The sequence below is a fragment of the Notolepis coatsorum genome, assembly GCF_963971535.1.
Source record: "Notolepis coatsorum genome assembly, chromosome: 7".
NCBI lineage: Eukaryota > Metazoa > Chordata > Actinopteri > Aulopiformes > Paralepididae > Notolepis > Notolepis coatsorum.
In genome coordinates, this window is record NC_140171.1 from 125741948 (window position 1) to 125757979 (window position 16032).

A 16032-nucleotide genomic window follows, 5' to 3' on the forward strand; every position below is an offset into this window, starting at 1 on the left:
AGGTGCTATGTGTACCCTTAAGTGTTCAGTGCTGCTTGGCCCTGATATATTTGATTCCCTGTTTATGTAATATAATTTGTGGAACCAAATAAAGTATTCAAATGTGCCTGTGTGTCTATGTGCGTGCGTGTGTGTGTGTGTGTGTGTGTGTGTGTGTGTGTGTGTGTGTGTGTGTGTGTGTGTGTGTGTGTGTGTGTGTGTGTGTGTGTTTTGGGGGGTGGGTGGTTTGCAGTAGAGAAATGAAAAAGAGTCTGTGTTTACTGAAGGCCAGCCAGGTCTGTCTGATCTGCAGGTAGACTTCCAAGTCGGTCTGGATGCCCAGGTCATGGATGGTGACATCAGCTCCAGCCTTTTCCTTCAGTTGGACAAACTCCATGCAGCAGTGGAAGATCCCTTAGCACACACGCAATTATATAATGATAATTCTGTAATATAATGATTATAATGCAAGAAATTCACATTTTACAAAGCCTCAGAGAAGTTTGACAAAATAGCTATCAAAACAAAAGGACATATCTTTTGTTAAAATGAACATTAATATATATATATTTTTTTGAAGGACTTACCATATCCGATAACCAGAATAACCGAGACGATCATAACCCAGACCATGACCCCAGCCAGGTAGCGCAGCAGGACTATGAAGATCAGACTGACTATCATGGCTATCACCAGCCCCCTGCAGAGGAAGACAGACATCACACACATTATATCACCAGCCCCCTGCAGAGGAAGACAGACATCACACACATTATATCACCAGCCCCCTGCAGAGGGAGACATGCATCACACACATTATATCACCAGCCCCCTGCAGAGGGGGAGGACAGACATCACACACATTATATCACCAGCCCCCTGCAGAGGGAGACAGACATCACACACATTATATCACCAGCCCCCTGCAGAGGGAGAGGACAGACATCACACACATTATATCACCAGCCCCCTGCAGAGGGAGAGGACAGACATCACACACATTATATCACCAGCCCCCTGCAGAGGGAGAGGACAGACATCACACACATTATATCACCAGCCCCCTGCAGAGGGAGAGGACAGACATCACACACATTATATCACCAGCCCCCTGCAGAGGGAGAGGACAGACATCACACACATTATATCACCAGCCCCCTGCAGAGGGAGAGGACAGACATCACACATTATATCACCAGCCCCCTGCAGAGGGAGAGGACAGACATCACACACATTATATCACCAGCCCCCTGCAGAGGGAGAGGACAGACATCACACACATTATATCACCAGCCCCCTGCAGAGGGAGAGGACAGACATCACACACATTATATCACCAGCCCCCTGCAGAGGGAGAGGACAGACATCACACACATTATATCACCAGCCCCCTGCAGAGGGAGAGGACAGACATCACACACATTCACCTGAGCATTTTGGATTTCATGATGTTTTTCTTTTGTTCTTGATTTATTGTGACGTTTCTTCTTGACCTGTTTAAAGAAGACTTGCCCAGCCCATGGGGACATTAACGTGTGATTGCAGGCTTTACAAATAAATTTGATTTGATTTGATATCTGAGCCTAATGTTATTGATCTATCTCAAACTCTGCCCGCTTTTCTTGATCCTCCAATCAACAACTGTTGCTTCCCTCAGACAAAGTTGTGATTGGAGGATCAAGAAAAGAGGGTGGGTTTGAGATGGGTAAATTCCTTAGGATGTTGTAAATCCAGAGTTGGTAGCCCGCAGCAAATTTGTGTTGACCTACTTTTTGACTTTGCGCTGGTAATCTAACAAAGGACATCTAGCTAGAAGTACCTCAGATAAAAGTTAGACTTGTTTTCAAGTAAAAATCTACGCACGGGTGTGCTTTGTTTGCCGTTCACTGTGTGCACAACTTGAAATTCCGACTTAAATGGCCGTTCCTTTGCACTTTTCCAAGTAGGAGGTTGGATTTTTTCCTAGTGCCGACTTAGATGGAATGCACCACAAGTCAGTTGAGGTCAATAGTACTAACGTTCTGCTGGGGCCTGGGTTTAAAATGATAAATCAGTGAAGGATCCAGGACACTAAAATTCTTCTTCTTCACACGCCCTCATTTACCCCTTTAACAACAGAGTGCAGATTCAGTCTCCTCGTCGAATACAACACCAGTTTATCATGTTACTCATTAGTCATCATGTATGCATGCCATGGTGTTCTGTGTTTTCCCAACATTACACAGAAAAAGATTGGACTTACAGCAAGATCCAATGCCAGGATTCAGTGTAGTCCTCAAAGATCTTCATGGCCACCTGGCGAGCTTCCACGACCACATTCAATTTCCTGTGCCAAAAAGAAGCTTACTTCATACCTACAAGTACAACCAAGCTTGTGGGAATATGAGAAAATGTTTATGTTAGAAGTTCAGCTAGAAGGTAGATTTCTTAAACTTAACAGGCTCGCTTTTGGAAGCTTGAGAAAAGTCTTTAGTATATTTTTGACATGTGGAATGGTGCAAAAAGACCCACTTTGAAGCTTCTAGCAATTCTATGGCGGTGACGTTCTCTGTTTCTCCGAAACTGGTCTCGTTGCCAACCACCACCACCCCACCTTTCAGTGTTGCCAGGGCGGGGAAGCAGCGATTTATGACTGGGAGAGAGAGAGTGGGCAGGTAAGACTGCATTGTTCCAACAGACTGCTTCACACATAGGCCTACACAACTAAACCATAACACGGCTACAGCTTGTAAGGACACGTCATGCAAGGGGGGGAACGTAAGAGTATCAAGATGTAGTAGGGCTGGGAGGTATAATGAATATCAAAGGTACACCGTCATGCATGCAAAGGTATGATTTATTTGCTATACAATACTATACACCAACAACATACCCGAATCCTAACATGAATGATACATGTATTTTATTTCTTTTTTATTTAATCTAAAATATTTTCCTTGCAGCAGTATTTATAAAGATTTGGAGATAAAAATGTAGAAGAATATACCTTCTAAATGAAAAAGCACCATGACAATTGTATTACAAAAAAAATAAAAACATCAAATCACACTGTAATTTGCATTGGGGGGAAAAAACAAATACCGTCAAAAATAAGAGAAAATATTGTGATAAGATATTTTGACCGTATAACCCAGGCCTAAGATATGGTATTGTCAGTGCACTCACAGGGTTTCATGGGCATGATCATGGCCGGACACAGCTTGAAGATCTCAGTAGCACTCTGAAACACATCAGGAAGGTTTCATATACAATGGAATGTGTACTTGTGTAAAGAAATAACCTTACTGTACATTTCTCAGTGTCACATAAAATGCATTATGTTGAGTCATCGGTCACTTCGTTGCTGGAAAAGTCCACTCCTTCCTTGCAGTATTTTTTGTAATAGTCCTGGTCATCCTTGGTGGATAGTCTCATCACTTTTAACAAGGAGAGGTACTTGGTAGGACAGCTTTCCACACATAACTGCACGCAAACAAGAACATGGTAAAGATTAAATTCACATATGCACACACACACACACACACACACACACACACACACACACACACACACACACACACACACACACACACACACACACACACACACACACACACACACACACACACACACACACACACACACACACACACACACACACACACACACACACACACACACACACACACACACACACACACACACACACACAAAATGGGTAGAAACAGAGAGAGAGTATATCAATGACTGGTATCGCTGCCATGTGGTATTATACACAGATATGTGCTGATGGAAGACATCTGACCTGTGTGGTTGGACACTGGAACGCTAGCAGGGACATGGGACTGGCACACTTCAGGATGTTGAAGTAGAATAGTAAGGGCTTCTTCCTGTTGTTGGACAGGGGTTTATTCAAGGTTAAATTCAAACAAGACACTTAACCCCTAATTGCTCATGATATGTAGGTTGGCACCTTGCATGGTTGCCTCTGCCATCGGTGTGTGAGTGAATGGGTGAATGTGAGGAACAAACATTTTATTTAAAAATGTTAAGTGCTTTGGATAAAAGCGCTATATAAAATGCGCCATTTACCATTTAGATTGATCGATAATAGACTAGACTGACGGATGGATGGACAGACAGACTTTATTGGTCCCTTGGTGAGATTTGTCTTGGACATGCTAGGTCAGCATGTAGATACACACAAATACTCACTCACAGTTATACAGATCGTGGTACACCTTCACAAGGAATCACAAAGTCACAGCCAAGTCACTTAAGCCAGTTTTTTTTTGTTGGAACTATTTATTTATAGTAATACTGTTTATGATCATAACACCAGAGGGTCTAGCAATGGTCTCATCAGAGAACTAATGCCTTACTGCAATCTTTTATTTATAGGTCAATATCTCTCTGGAATAATCTGCCTCCATATTTCTGCTGCTTTTTTGTTTGTAGGCTGTGGTGCTTGTATCGTTTCGTTTTGTTTATATGTAGTCTCAGGTGTCCTACCTGTTAGTTTCAGCATCTACTGTGTGTTGAGTTCTAGTTTTTATCTTTTGTATTTGCTATTGTATGGTTTTACTTGTGCTTGTGTTTTATGCGGACCCCAGGAAGACTAGCTGACTGCTATGGCACCAGGTAATAGGGATCCTTAACCTGTTAAGCCCTAGCCATATTTTCAGAAAATTCACCTAAAAGTACATTACCTTATTATGGCCGTCATACATATATGGATCAGCCCAAATCTCCTCTTTCCAATGGCAGTTAAATCTGGATTTAGTACCACCAGGCGCCCGGTACAGGGCAGCAAAGACCGTGAATGAAATAAAATTTCTGAAAATATGGCTTAAGAGGTTAAAGGCAGTAATGTATCCATCTAATCCAATCATAAAAACAAAACAAAACAAAGTGTTTCAGTCACAACGGGCCCGGGAAGACCTGCAGGTCTGTGCTTCCCTCACTGTGGTTGGAACTTGTCACGTGCTTTCTGTGCCCAGAATGATACGCTTTCTTTTGAAGATATACCAGTTACTAAAACTGCATTATACTAGAAAAGGACGCTCTTATACTACAAAAGTACACTAATCCTCAATCAATACAATCACTACGCATCATTTGTATTTCTAAAGCTCTGAGAAGTATAAGTTCAAGTTTCAAGTTTCTTTAATAGTTGTCATACAGAAGTACAGAATACTTTTATACAAAATGCTTCTTACTGTTACACTCCAGAGACTGTGCTAGACAAGATAAGTATGAAATAAAATAGTATAGCATGTAAAATAGAAGTAAAAATAGAGGCCACAGTGTTCAGTATAGACATATGTACAATGTTCGATGCAGAATAGAAGTAACTGAGTTACCATACAATATAAAATATACTATGCAATGTACTAATATACAATACTATAAATGGATAGTGCTTTTAGTTTTAACCAAATTGGACCCTTTCAATTACCAAACAAACTCTCTATCTCCTGAGCCACTGTATACAGATGTTTTTCTTTCAAAAGATTTTAAATGTGAAATACTTTCAGTAATATGGATCATGAAAGTAGGTAATTTGACTGTGAAATCATGGTTCAATGTTAACTTTTTTCCTCACTTGCCCCAGCATTTACAGACACAAAATAATACTGCTTAACCCAGTGGTTCTCAACCTGTGGTACGCGTACCACCGGTGGTACTTGAAAAAAAATAAAAATAAGATATATTATAATTATTATTAAAAAAAAATTGCAGTCAGGCCACTGAACTTAGAAGCAGGCCAGGCCAGTGTTTCTAGTTGCGGCGGCGCGATAGTTAGATAACCTAAGTGGGGAACAACGAGGAGATCACTGTGACAGAGAGTAATGCAGTCTAAACAGTCATACATCTTTTATTCAACTTCAGCTCTGATCATAACCATTTTTATTTTTTTGTTTTTTGTAATGTCAGATAAAAAATTAAATACTCCCACTTTTCTGAAAAGAGTTGTTGTTAAATATGACACTACAAAAAACTAAAAATCCATCAAAATCAGTGTTGTTGCTAATCATTGACATGCTAGCCTGTAATAATCCCCCCCAGAAAAATCGACTTTGCATTGGATATATTGAAAATATTTCACTTTTTGTGTGTTTTTTTTACAATAATTTGTGATGCCATCACACAAACGGGCATTTAAAGGGTTACAATTCGAAAATGTATTGAATATGGGGTGGTTATGATCATGGGCTGAAGTTTAATAAAAGATTTATGAAAGAAAAAGGTGGAAAAAGATTTCAGCATATAATATTTTTATGGCGTTTTTTAAGAGGACAATTTAGTTCCTAATGGTAAGAGTGAGTATTTTTTTCAATCTGACATTACAAAAAAACAAAAGATCCATCGAAATCAGTGTTGTTGCTAATCATTGACATTATGCTAGGCTGTAATAATCCCCCCCAGAAATATCCACTTTGCATTTGATATATTGAAGATATTTACGTTTTTGTGTTTCTTTTTTTGTTTACAATAATTTGTGATGCCCATCACATACACTGGCATTTAACACTTTGAGTGCCAGCGACGTGTTATGTCGTTATTTCATGCCCCCCGTTGAGTGCCGACGATGCCAATTGTCGTTTTTTTTTTATATTAGCGATCTGAATTCATATTTCATCAACCGAGTCTCCCGTTGGTACAGCAGCCCCTCTAGGAGCTCCGATGGGAAAATACCGCCCCCTATCGTCTATCCCTGTGTAACTGCAGGCCATTCGATTACACTGGTGGATCTGTGGGGGGGGAGCCTACTGGCTCCACTATGCTGGCGAGGGATCTGATGAAGAGGGAAGTGATCGCGAGATGGAAAGCAGCCTGGAATATATTTTTACAGCAGCCAATAATCAATCAATAAACGCGATCGATATTTGGAATGACGATCAGGAATTGGAATAATCTTTTTGGAGAACATCTGATCTAAGGTAAGGAGTCTATGTTACCAGTTTTAGGATAATCAGAGCTGTTTTCACTGAGATAACAGCGTGTCCCGTAAGTGTATATGTGTGTGTGTGTGTGTGTGTGTGTGTGTGTGTGTGCTGTTGAGGAAATAAGAGAAACGATTTCTCAGCTCGCTTCTATAGCGTGCATAAGTACACATATACTATCGATAATCTAGCGTTTATTTGAAAACGATTCATAAATAGGCCGACAAATGACAACGTGTCTAGTGTATTCGAGAATATTCCAATAAATGGGCAGATTAGACACATAGCCATAATTTAAAACATAGATTATGCGTTTTTAACGCTATCATTGAAGTGGGTGTCGGCATTCAAGCGGGTAAAAAGGAGAACACGGCCGGCACTGAAAGTGTTAAAGGGTAAAAATGTAAAGATTCCTGCACCAGAATGCAGGAAATTACATCTTTGTAACAAAATAATTCCTGGTGGGGGACCCCCCGCTTAAAAAGTGTCCTGACTGGGGGCTATATTTCACACTATATTTCCCAGCCTGAATTATTTCCCCAGTCCGGCCCTGCTTATGTGAGTTGTCAATGGACAACAACATGCTGTGTGTGTGTGTGTGTGTGTGTGTGTGTGTGTGTATGTGTGTGTGTGTGTATGAGTTCTAGTGCTACCCCTTTGTACATTGTGGCTGTGTCTGACTAAAGTTAACAATAAATAATGTTATTAGGAATACATTTGCCTCCTGCGTGAACTGTGCATAGCTGAATAGACTGTATTTTAACGTCGGTCATATGGTGGTACTTGGTGTAAAGTTCTCAGGTGGTACTTGGTGTAAAAAGGTTGAGAACCACTGGCTTAACCAACTAACACCAGCAATGAGAATTTTGACCGATTAATCCTACCTGGTAGACAGTTACTGGGACGTCTAATTTTGAATAAATAGTGTTGGCAAGTTGAAATACCGCAAATCATATTGCTGGATGACCTCTAAAGGATAAATTAATTCATAAAAATACTCCATGATGATGGCTGAGCTGCTATCCCACAGCGGTTTACTGCAATCAGACAACACTTGTTGTTGGAGCCCTGGAAATACCTCTACTTCTATACCAGTTAGAATAAGTGGGTGTAAAGGGAAGGGAGGGAGGACTTACTCCAGAGGTGTTCCAGTCTGTCCACAGAACCGGCCCCTGCTGTCTGTGGCGTAGATTACCTTCCTGGGGTCACCCTGGGACCAGGCTACATGGGGGAGAACAGAGGTAGAGAGAGGGAGAATGAGTCTTTTTATGTGAAAAAAAACTAAGAAAAAAAGTTATATTACACTGTTATTAAACATACCCATACAGTTTCAGTGCTTATCAAGTACTCATCTTGAAACAAAGATGAGTGTGCGTGTGTGTGTGTGTGTGTGTTGTGGGATATTGTGAATATCCTGAAGAATGTTCTCAGTCAACCGAGGTTCAGTTAATAACAAGGTTTATTAACCAAACAGATAGAAATGTACAAATAGTAGTTAGAGAGAATGGCTGAGGTTCTCGCCCTAGGGGTGATCAGCTGAAATGGCCCAGGTAGAGATCTCGAATGGTGTCGGGAGGAGCCCTTTATAGTGAAAAAGGGGGAGGAGGGGGGACCCATTTGATAGGTCAAATGGGTGGGGGGGGGGGGGGACAGGATAGGAGACAAAGGGGAGGGGAATGTCTTTACATGAGGGAGTTGGGGAATCATTATATTATTCCACAGTGTGTGTGTGTGTGTGTGTGTGTGTGTGTGTGTGTGTGTGTGTGTTTGATTGATTGATTGATTGATTGAAAAGTTTATTAACAGATTGCAGAATGGGTACAGTACAGTACAGCTCAATACATACAATTGTTAAGGGGATGCAGACCAGAGAAAGACTTTCGTCTTGTTTACATCAGGGTCCCCCATTTTCAATTCATCATAGGGTGTGTGTGTGTGTGTGTGTGTGTGTGTGTGTGTGTGTGTGTGTGTGTGTGTGTGTGTGTGTGTGTGTGTGTGTGTGTGTGTGTGTGTGGGTGTGGGTTTAGGATTGAGAATGTGGTTATGATTGTTGCTATGTGATTGCATTGTAGCCTATTTTATACCGTTTATGTCTACCTGCCCAAGGACTGTGGGTGTAAAGGAGCTAATAGCTATATCTGGTGCGATGCATCTTTTCTCATTAATTGAGACTAATGTTTTTGTACATGGGTCCCTGACAAAATAAACATAATAAACTAAACTAAACTAAACTAAGGATGATATAAGATCCTGAGTGTTGTAGGGTTGCACTGATACTAGAAAAGTATTGCAATACCCAACTGTTAAAAATGGTTCAATACTCCATTTTATTAGTATCGATACTTTTAGAATAGCCTGATGCCGTATTTTTTAGTTTTTTTTATCCACTTTTTCTCCCATTTTTCTATATTTTCCTCCCATCCCAATTTCGTATCATCCAATTCAACCCTCCCCTGTCACGAACGCTGTTTCTTGCCTCCCACAAGCCGGCTGCAATGTGGACTAAGTCATACATAGCACAAGTCCCCTCCGGTACTTGAGGTAACAGCAGTCGCATCTTTTCACCTGCGCAGCTCGATCTCTCAGTGGCGAGGAGTAACGCGTGGGAGGCTCACGCTGCCCCCGACACTTTCTGATTCTACTGCGCAGGCGCACCAACCGACCTGTAGGAGTCGCTGTCCACAACGCCCGATCCCCACCCATCAGTTTCCCACCCCCTAATACGGCCAATGTGTATTAGTACGGACGACCAGCTAAACTGAAAGCAATGTGGAGCGCTGGGATCGAACAGGCGATCCCAGCGTCTCCGCATTCGTGGCGAGCGCCTTGCCCACTACGCCACGTAGCCGCCCTCCTGATGCCGTATTTTCTATATGAGTTGAGTGGATGCGTGACCGGAGCAGTGTGTGTGTGTGTGTGTGTGAGTGAGAGAGAGTGCACCCTTGCATAGTGTGCGTGTCAACAGTGGCAGCTGAAGTGTACCAAGGCATAGGGAAAAGTCATATTTCATAATACAACGTTTCTGAACAGAAGTTGTATGCAGTGATGAACGGTCTTTCCCAGCGGAACAGTAACGCTACACAAGTCACGCTATGCATGCTTAGCTTGCCAACATTAGATGTTGTTTCAACAAATGTATTCACAAAATGTATTAGCATTATTGAAGACTCCTGTGACCAGTAAGTAGGTACATTATGACCTAAACCAGGGGTCAGCAACCTTTACTATCAAAAGAGCCATTTTCCCCCCTCCCACAAAATAAAATTCATCTGGAGCCGCAAAACCGATTAACCCTTAAAATGAAGATAACACAGTGTATAACGTTTTATATATAGTTATCCCCAAGCATACCCCACATTTAGCATAAAACGCCTGACGATTGCATAACCAAAGTAATTTGCGATTTATTATACTTTATTCTTATAGCACACAGTTTGTTGGAATTATAAAACAACAAAAATAAAAATATTTACATTTTATTGCTGTTTTTACCTGTTATAACAAGGGAAAACCTCAAACAAACCCTGAACTATGCAGGTATATTTGAGTCCTTCCCTTATTTGTGGAACATTTATAAAATAAAAAGTAGTCCAGTTTGAAAAAAGACTACCATGTGTAGACCTACTTTGAAATAAAACAGAAGAGGAGAAACAACACTGGCATCTGTAGACCTAGTTTAAAATAAAACCCTGAACTATGCAGGTATATTTGAGTCCTTACCTTATTTGTGTAAAGTTTATCAAATAAAAAGTAAATTTGTTGTTGTTCGCAAATTTCTCACCACATAAGCCTGCATCGTTAGTCGTGAAAGCAAATGAATCTGTCCACGCTGAATTAAACCCTCTATTTTCCTCTGACTTTCCTTTTTTTGGATTTATCCATGGTTAGCTTACTGGGGGGTCGGAAACTCAAGATTAGTATGACCTCGATCTCCAAAATAAGAGATGTAAATAAGTCTGCTATAAGCCATTCTCCCTTTCTCTCGTGTGTGTGTGTATGTGCATTTGCTATTTTGACACACATTTATTTTTGACACGAATTAGGAATAGGCTGAGCCTATTTTATTCAAAAGGAAGATATTGATTTACATTATGTATATATATATCATCTTTTAAAATATAATCTTATCTCCTGAGCTGGCACAAGCACTAACATATTGTGGAGTGGAGAGATAACACATACCGTAATAACAAATGTAGATTAGCTACATTATATAGCTAGCTCAGCAGCTGTAACAATCATTTTATTATTTTAGTTTCAACAGCATCAAAATATTATTAATTAAAACATTTCCATGTTCTGTCATCTAATATTACATCCCATCACTTTTCCTGATATTTTAGGTTTTTGCCGTGGTATCGTTTTAGAACCGGTATCGTGATACTTAGTCTGGTATCGGTATCGAAGTCAGAATCTTGGTATCGTGACACAACGCTGCAGTGTTGTATTTACAGCAGTACTTACCCAGGATGCCCACAGCAACGTAGCCCAACAGGGCCAAGAAGAAGAGGATACAGCAGAGCACATCTGTGCAACCCCTGGGAGGGAGAAAGAGAGAGAGAGAGAGAGAGAGAGAGAGAGAGAGAGAGAGAGAGAGAGAGAGAGAGAGAGAGAGAGAGAGAGAGAGAGAGAGAGAGAGAGAGAGAGAGAGAGAGAGAGAGAGAGAGAGAGAGAGAGAGAGAGAGAGAGAGAGAGAGAGAATAAGATATATTGTACCGTTTCAATGTGGTGGTGGAGTGGAGTGTACAGTGTACAGTGGAACAGAACCACTCTCACCTGTTATTAATGGGTCCTTTGAAGGACGGGTCAAACTTCCGGGACTCCCCTGAGGATGAGAAGAGATTGCGTTATTGATGGTCGGCGATCACACATTCAATCTGACACACACTGTCAGAACGAACCTCACACTCACTTCCAGAGGACATCTCCCGCTAAAAGAACAGCTAACTAAAGGAGAAATACACTCTGGGCTCACATTAGAGGCCGTCACTATTATTGGTTTGAGTACATATTTGTGAATCTTAAAAATTCATTGAGAGGCTCTATTGTTTGGTAAATGACATCAATGGGTCTCATTCCCGAACGAATTTACGACAAAAAATTTCGTCCAGATTTCGGCCCATTTAAGACATATTAGGGCTGGGAGCGTGAGTCCCCAAATTTTCCTGAGATCAGATTTGATCTTGGCTGAGAGCAGATTTAAGAGTGCTGAGGAGCAGTCTTATGATTGATTGACTAATTAAAAAACCTGTTCCACCCCAGGTGAAAATCCGCATAAAATGTATACCTAGGTAAATAGAATATTGCTCCACTTTTACAAGGGCTATTTGCATATTCTTGGTATCTAGGTACATCTATGGACCTCAGTGAATGTATTCACAGTGTCAGACATATTGTGTCTATTACTAGGCTTGCTTAAAGTGTGATGAAACAAAGGAAAATATGAATTATGATTTTTCTTTGCATCTTTGACAGTGAATAACACCATGATAATAATGACCAAACTTAAAAAACTACCACTGACCTCGTTCAGTACCCTCTTGAGATCATGTGTACAAAGAATCTAAGGGAATTAATAAAGGGAAGATGATAAAACCGAAGGTTCTGTATATACAGTACTGAATTCTCCCATCCGGACCAATGCAATTTGAAATATTATTATAGAATATAGAATATATGCTTATACATTACCTTATTATAGCCAATTCGCACATTTATATATATATACATATAGTATCTTTCAAATGCCGAAGTTCAATTTGGATTTAGTATCACCAGGCATGCATAATAACAGATAATAATATCTACTGTAATCAACTGTACTTTTTTATTTCCCCCACAGTGTAACCGTTTTGAAACTAATTTCAGATCTAATTGTTCCTACATGATAACAATAGTGAGGAGAAACTGACTGCGTTTCAATATTTGTCAAAAACGTTACCTTTTGTGGCTTATTATCGCGAATCATAACAATTATTGATATGATTCATTCAGAACGCTGAACTTTGAACCACCATAGTATGTGACAGGAAGTGTAGATCGGAGAAATTCCAACGCTGGCCGACAGCTGCGTCTCTACATTTCGTAGCTCCATTTCTGCAGACCCCTCTCTGATTGGCCCACGCCTGTTTCTACACTGGTTAAGCTTAGGCACTCTTTCGAAGTTGGTTAAGGTTAGAGTTTGTCTTAGAGCGTGACGGCAAGTTCTTTCGACGGTTAAGCTTAGGCACTCTTTCGAAGTTGGTTAAGGTTAGTTTGTCTTAGAGCATGGCGATAGAACGCCAGGTAGTTTGCAGGCTGTTCGACGCGGAAATGGGCAAAGACACAGCTCGTCACGCGATTGGGCAACAGTGGCCAATCAGAGAGGGGTCTGCAGAAATGGAGCTACGAAATGTAGAGACGCCCGACAGCTATGAATGTCCTCTACAAAATGGCCGCAAAAAAACTACAATTCCCATGGTTCAAAACTTCCATTTCCGGTTCCGGCTTGGATAGACGATCGCAAATAGAAAACTTAAAACGATATAATGACACTTTGAACCTATTGCTAACCTATTGCCAACCTAACGTTTTACATTCTACATGCTTTTGTGACAATTTAGTGATGTTAATACTTGAAAACGTTTGATTTAAAAAACGCTAATTTGTTGCATCACTCATAAAAATATTAATATATGATCATAATGTCAAAAGGGGTCGGTACAGACCCCGTGGGGGGGAACAGGTTCTTGACAGACTGTGTTCTCATAGTGATTCCTTCACGTCAACGCTACAGGCCTCCTTGGAATTAATTACTTAATCATAATTAATATAAATATGACAATATTTGTACGATAAGAAATTACGTTATTTGATGTCGGAAAAATAAATAATATGGATTAATCTGATCACAGGGCAGCTGCTTAACCATATCTGAACCAGCTATTTTGGACAAATGTATAATTACTTTAATTACTCAGATATTCAAACACAATTATGCAATTATTGTGAAATGATTGAAAATAATAATTATTTAATGCCTTCTGTGGAATTTGTATTTTTTATTTGTTACACATCTGTTTTAATGATTAATTATATACATTTGAAAGAATGCAGGTGAACATGCAATATATCCCATTGATTGGTATACAATGGGACAGACCTTTGTTTGATTGATTGATTGAAAACTTTATTAACAGATTGCAGAATGGGTACAATACAGTACAGCTCAATTACATACAATTGTTAAGGGGATGCAGACCAGAGAAAGACTTTCTTCTAGTTTACATCAGGGTCCCCCATTTTCAATTCATCATAACATATATGACATACACGACATACAGATAGACAGTACTGCTACATCTTAGGGGTGGGATGATACTAGGGGTGGGAATCACCAGTTTCATCATGATACGATACGATATCGATTCTTTGGACAACGATACGATATTTGCCGATATCACAAAGTCTCTCACGATACAATACGATACGATTAGATTCAGGTGCCTGCGATCGATATGAGATGATATCATATGCCCATTTAACACAATCAGTAACATTTAGATCAACAAAAAAAAGGTAATGAAAATATCATTTGACATTTGTATTTTTGAGCTCTTCCAGACATTTAAAGGAAAATCAATCTATTGTTTTTAATACAAATAGACCTCCTGTTCACTGTAAAGTGCCACGTTTTTATATATTGAGCTTTAAACTTTAAGCTAAATTTTTTGGAACTCAAAACTCACAACCTCCCTCTCCCAAACCGTTCCTACAACAATTTGTTGATGTTGCATGATCATGTATAGGCCTACATTTATTATGTATTATATTGTTTATGTTTAAATAACATTTAAACATCAAACTCCTCTGACCTCATCTGGTCTTTCCAAAGACGCGCGCACACACACACACACAGAAAGGGAGAATGCTATGCTGTAACATCTACACACACGGAGCTACTGCTGTTGTTCTTGGGCGGATATGAGACTCGCCACAGGATTTTCAAAATAATAAGAGTATCGATATGAATCGATCTTATTACATCGCATCGATCCGATTCGATTGTTGATAATTACATCGATGTATCGATCTGGATCGATGTATCGTCCCACCCCTAGACGATACATCGATCCAGATCGATATATCGATCTATTATCAATAATCAAATAGGATCGATGCAACGTAAAAAGATCTATTCATATTGCGATACTCTTATTTTGAAAATCCGGCGACGGCGACGTCATATCCGCCCCGCGCCCAGTATTGTGAAACTCTGTGTAGCTCTAGGGAGCCTCTATTTTGCGAGCCGATATAAGTCTGTGCAGTTTCCCCCCCGCAACAGGTCAAATGCATCTAATATGCTTTGCATCGTCGCCATTCTTTTATGCCCACGTCGCGTGGGCAGACCTAAATTAACATTACATTAGCTGCTTAAGCTAACTAAGCTAAGAGAGAGAGAAACGGAGAGAGGAGAGGGGAAGGAGGGGCGGGCGGGGGCATTCTGTCTGTGTGTGTGTGTGTGTGTGTGTGTGTGTGTGTGTGTGTGTGTGTGTGTGTGTGTGTGTGTGTGTGTGTGTGTGCGCGTTTGAAAATACCAGATGAAGTCAGGAGTATTATTATATTGATATTATTTACTGAGGATGGACAGATAATGTTGATATTTAAACATGAATACATAATGAATGTATTCATGATCATCATGCAACATAAAATAATTGTAGGAACGGTTTGGGAGAGGAAGGGGTTTTAGCTTGCGTGTTGTGAGTTACAAAACATTTTACTTAAAGTTTAAAGCTCAATATATAAAAACGTGGCACTTTACAGTGAACAGGAGGTCTATTTGTATTAAAAACAAAAGATTGTTTTTAGTTTAAATGTCTGGAAGAGCTCAAAAATAAAAACGTCAATTGATATTTCCATAGCCTTTTTTTGTTGATCTAAATGTGACTGATTGTGTTAAATGGGCACATAATATCGTCTCATATCGATCGCAGGCGAATCGAATCGTATCGTGGCAGACTTTGTGATATCGGCAAATATCGTATCGTTGTCCAAAGAATCGATATCGTATCGTGATGAAACTGGTGATTCCCACCCCTACTACATCTATACATTTATGACATACCAGATTTGCAAATACAGTACT

General features: G+C 40.1%; 1 protein-coding gene across 2 annotated transcripts in view; it reads right to left on the reverse strand.

Moving 5' to 3' along the window:
* slc44a2 (solute carrier family 44 member 2 (CTL2 blood group)) overlaps nucleotides 1-16032 on the reverse strand; it is a 64246-nt gene that overhangs the window by 18175 nt on the left and 30039 nt on the right. For both annotated transcript variants that reach the window (XM_084317908.1, XM_084317909.1), the window contains exons 2-11: nucleotides 11682-11730; nucleotides 11370-11443; nucleotides 8042-8126; nucleotides 3764-3848; nucleotides 3316-3441; nucleotides 3145-3199; nucleotides 2491-2611; nucleotides 2222-2305; nucleotides 567-679; nucleotides 262-393 (exon numbers count right to left, since the gene is read on the reverse strand). In XM_084317908.1, coding sequence (XP_084174034.1) covers nucleotides 262-393; nucleotides 567-679; nucleotides 2222-2305; nucleotides 2491-2611; nucleotides 3145-3199; nucleotides 3316-3441; nucleotides 3764-3848; nucleotides 8042-8126; nucleotides 11370-11443; nucleotides 11682-11730 — 924 coding nt within the window. The remainder of the gene's footprint in view (nucleotides 1-261; nucleotides 394-566; nucleotides 680-2221; nucleotides 2306-2490; nucleotides 2612-3144; nucleotides 3200-3315; nucleotides 3442-3763; nucleotides 3849-8041; nucleotides 8127-11369; nucleotides 11444-11681; nucleotides 11731-16032) is intronic.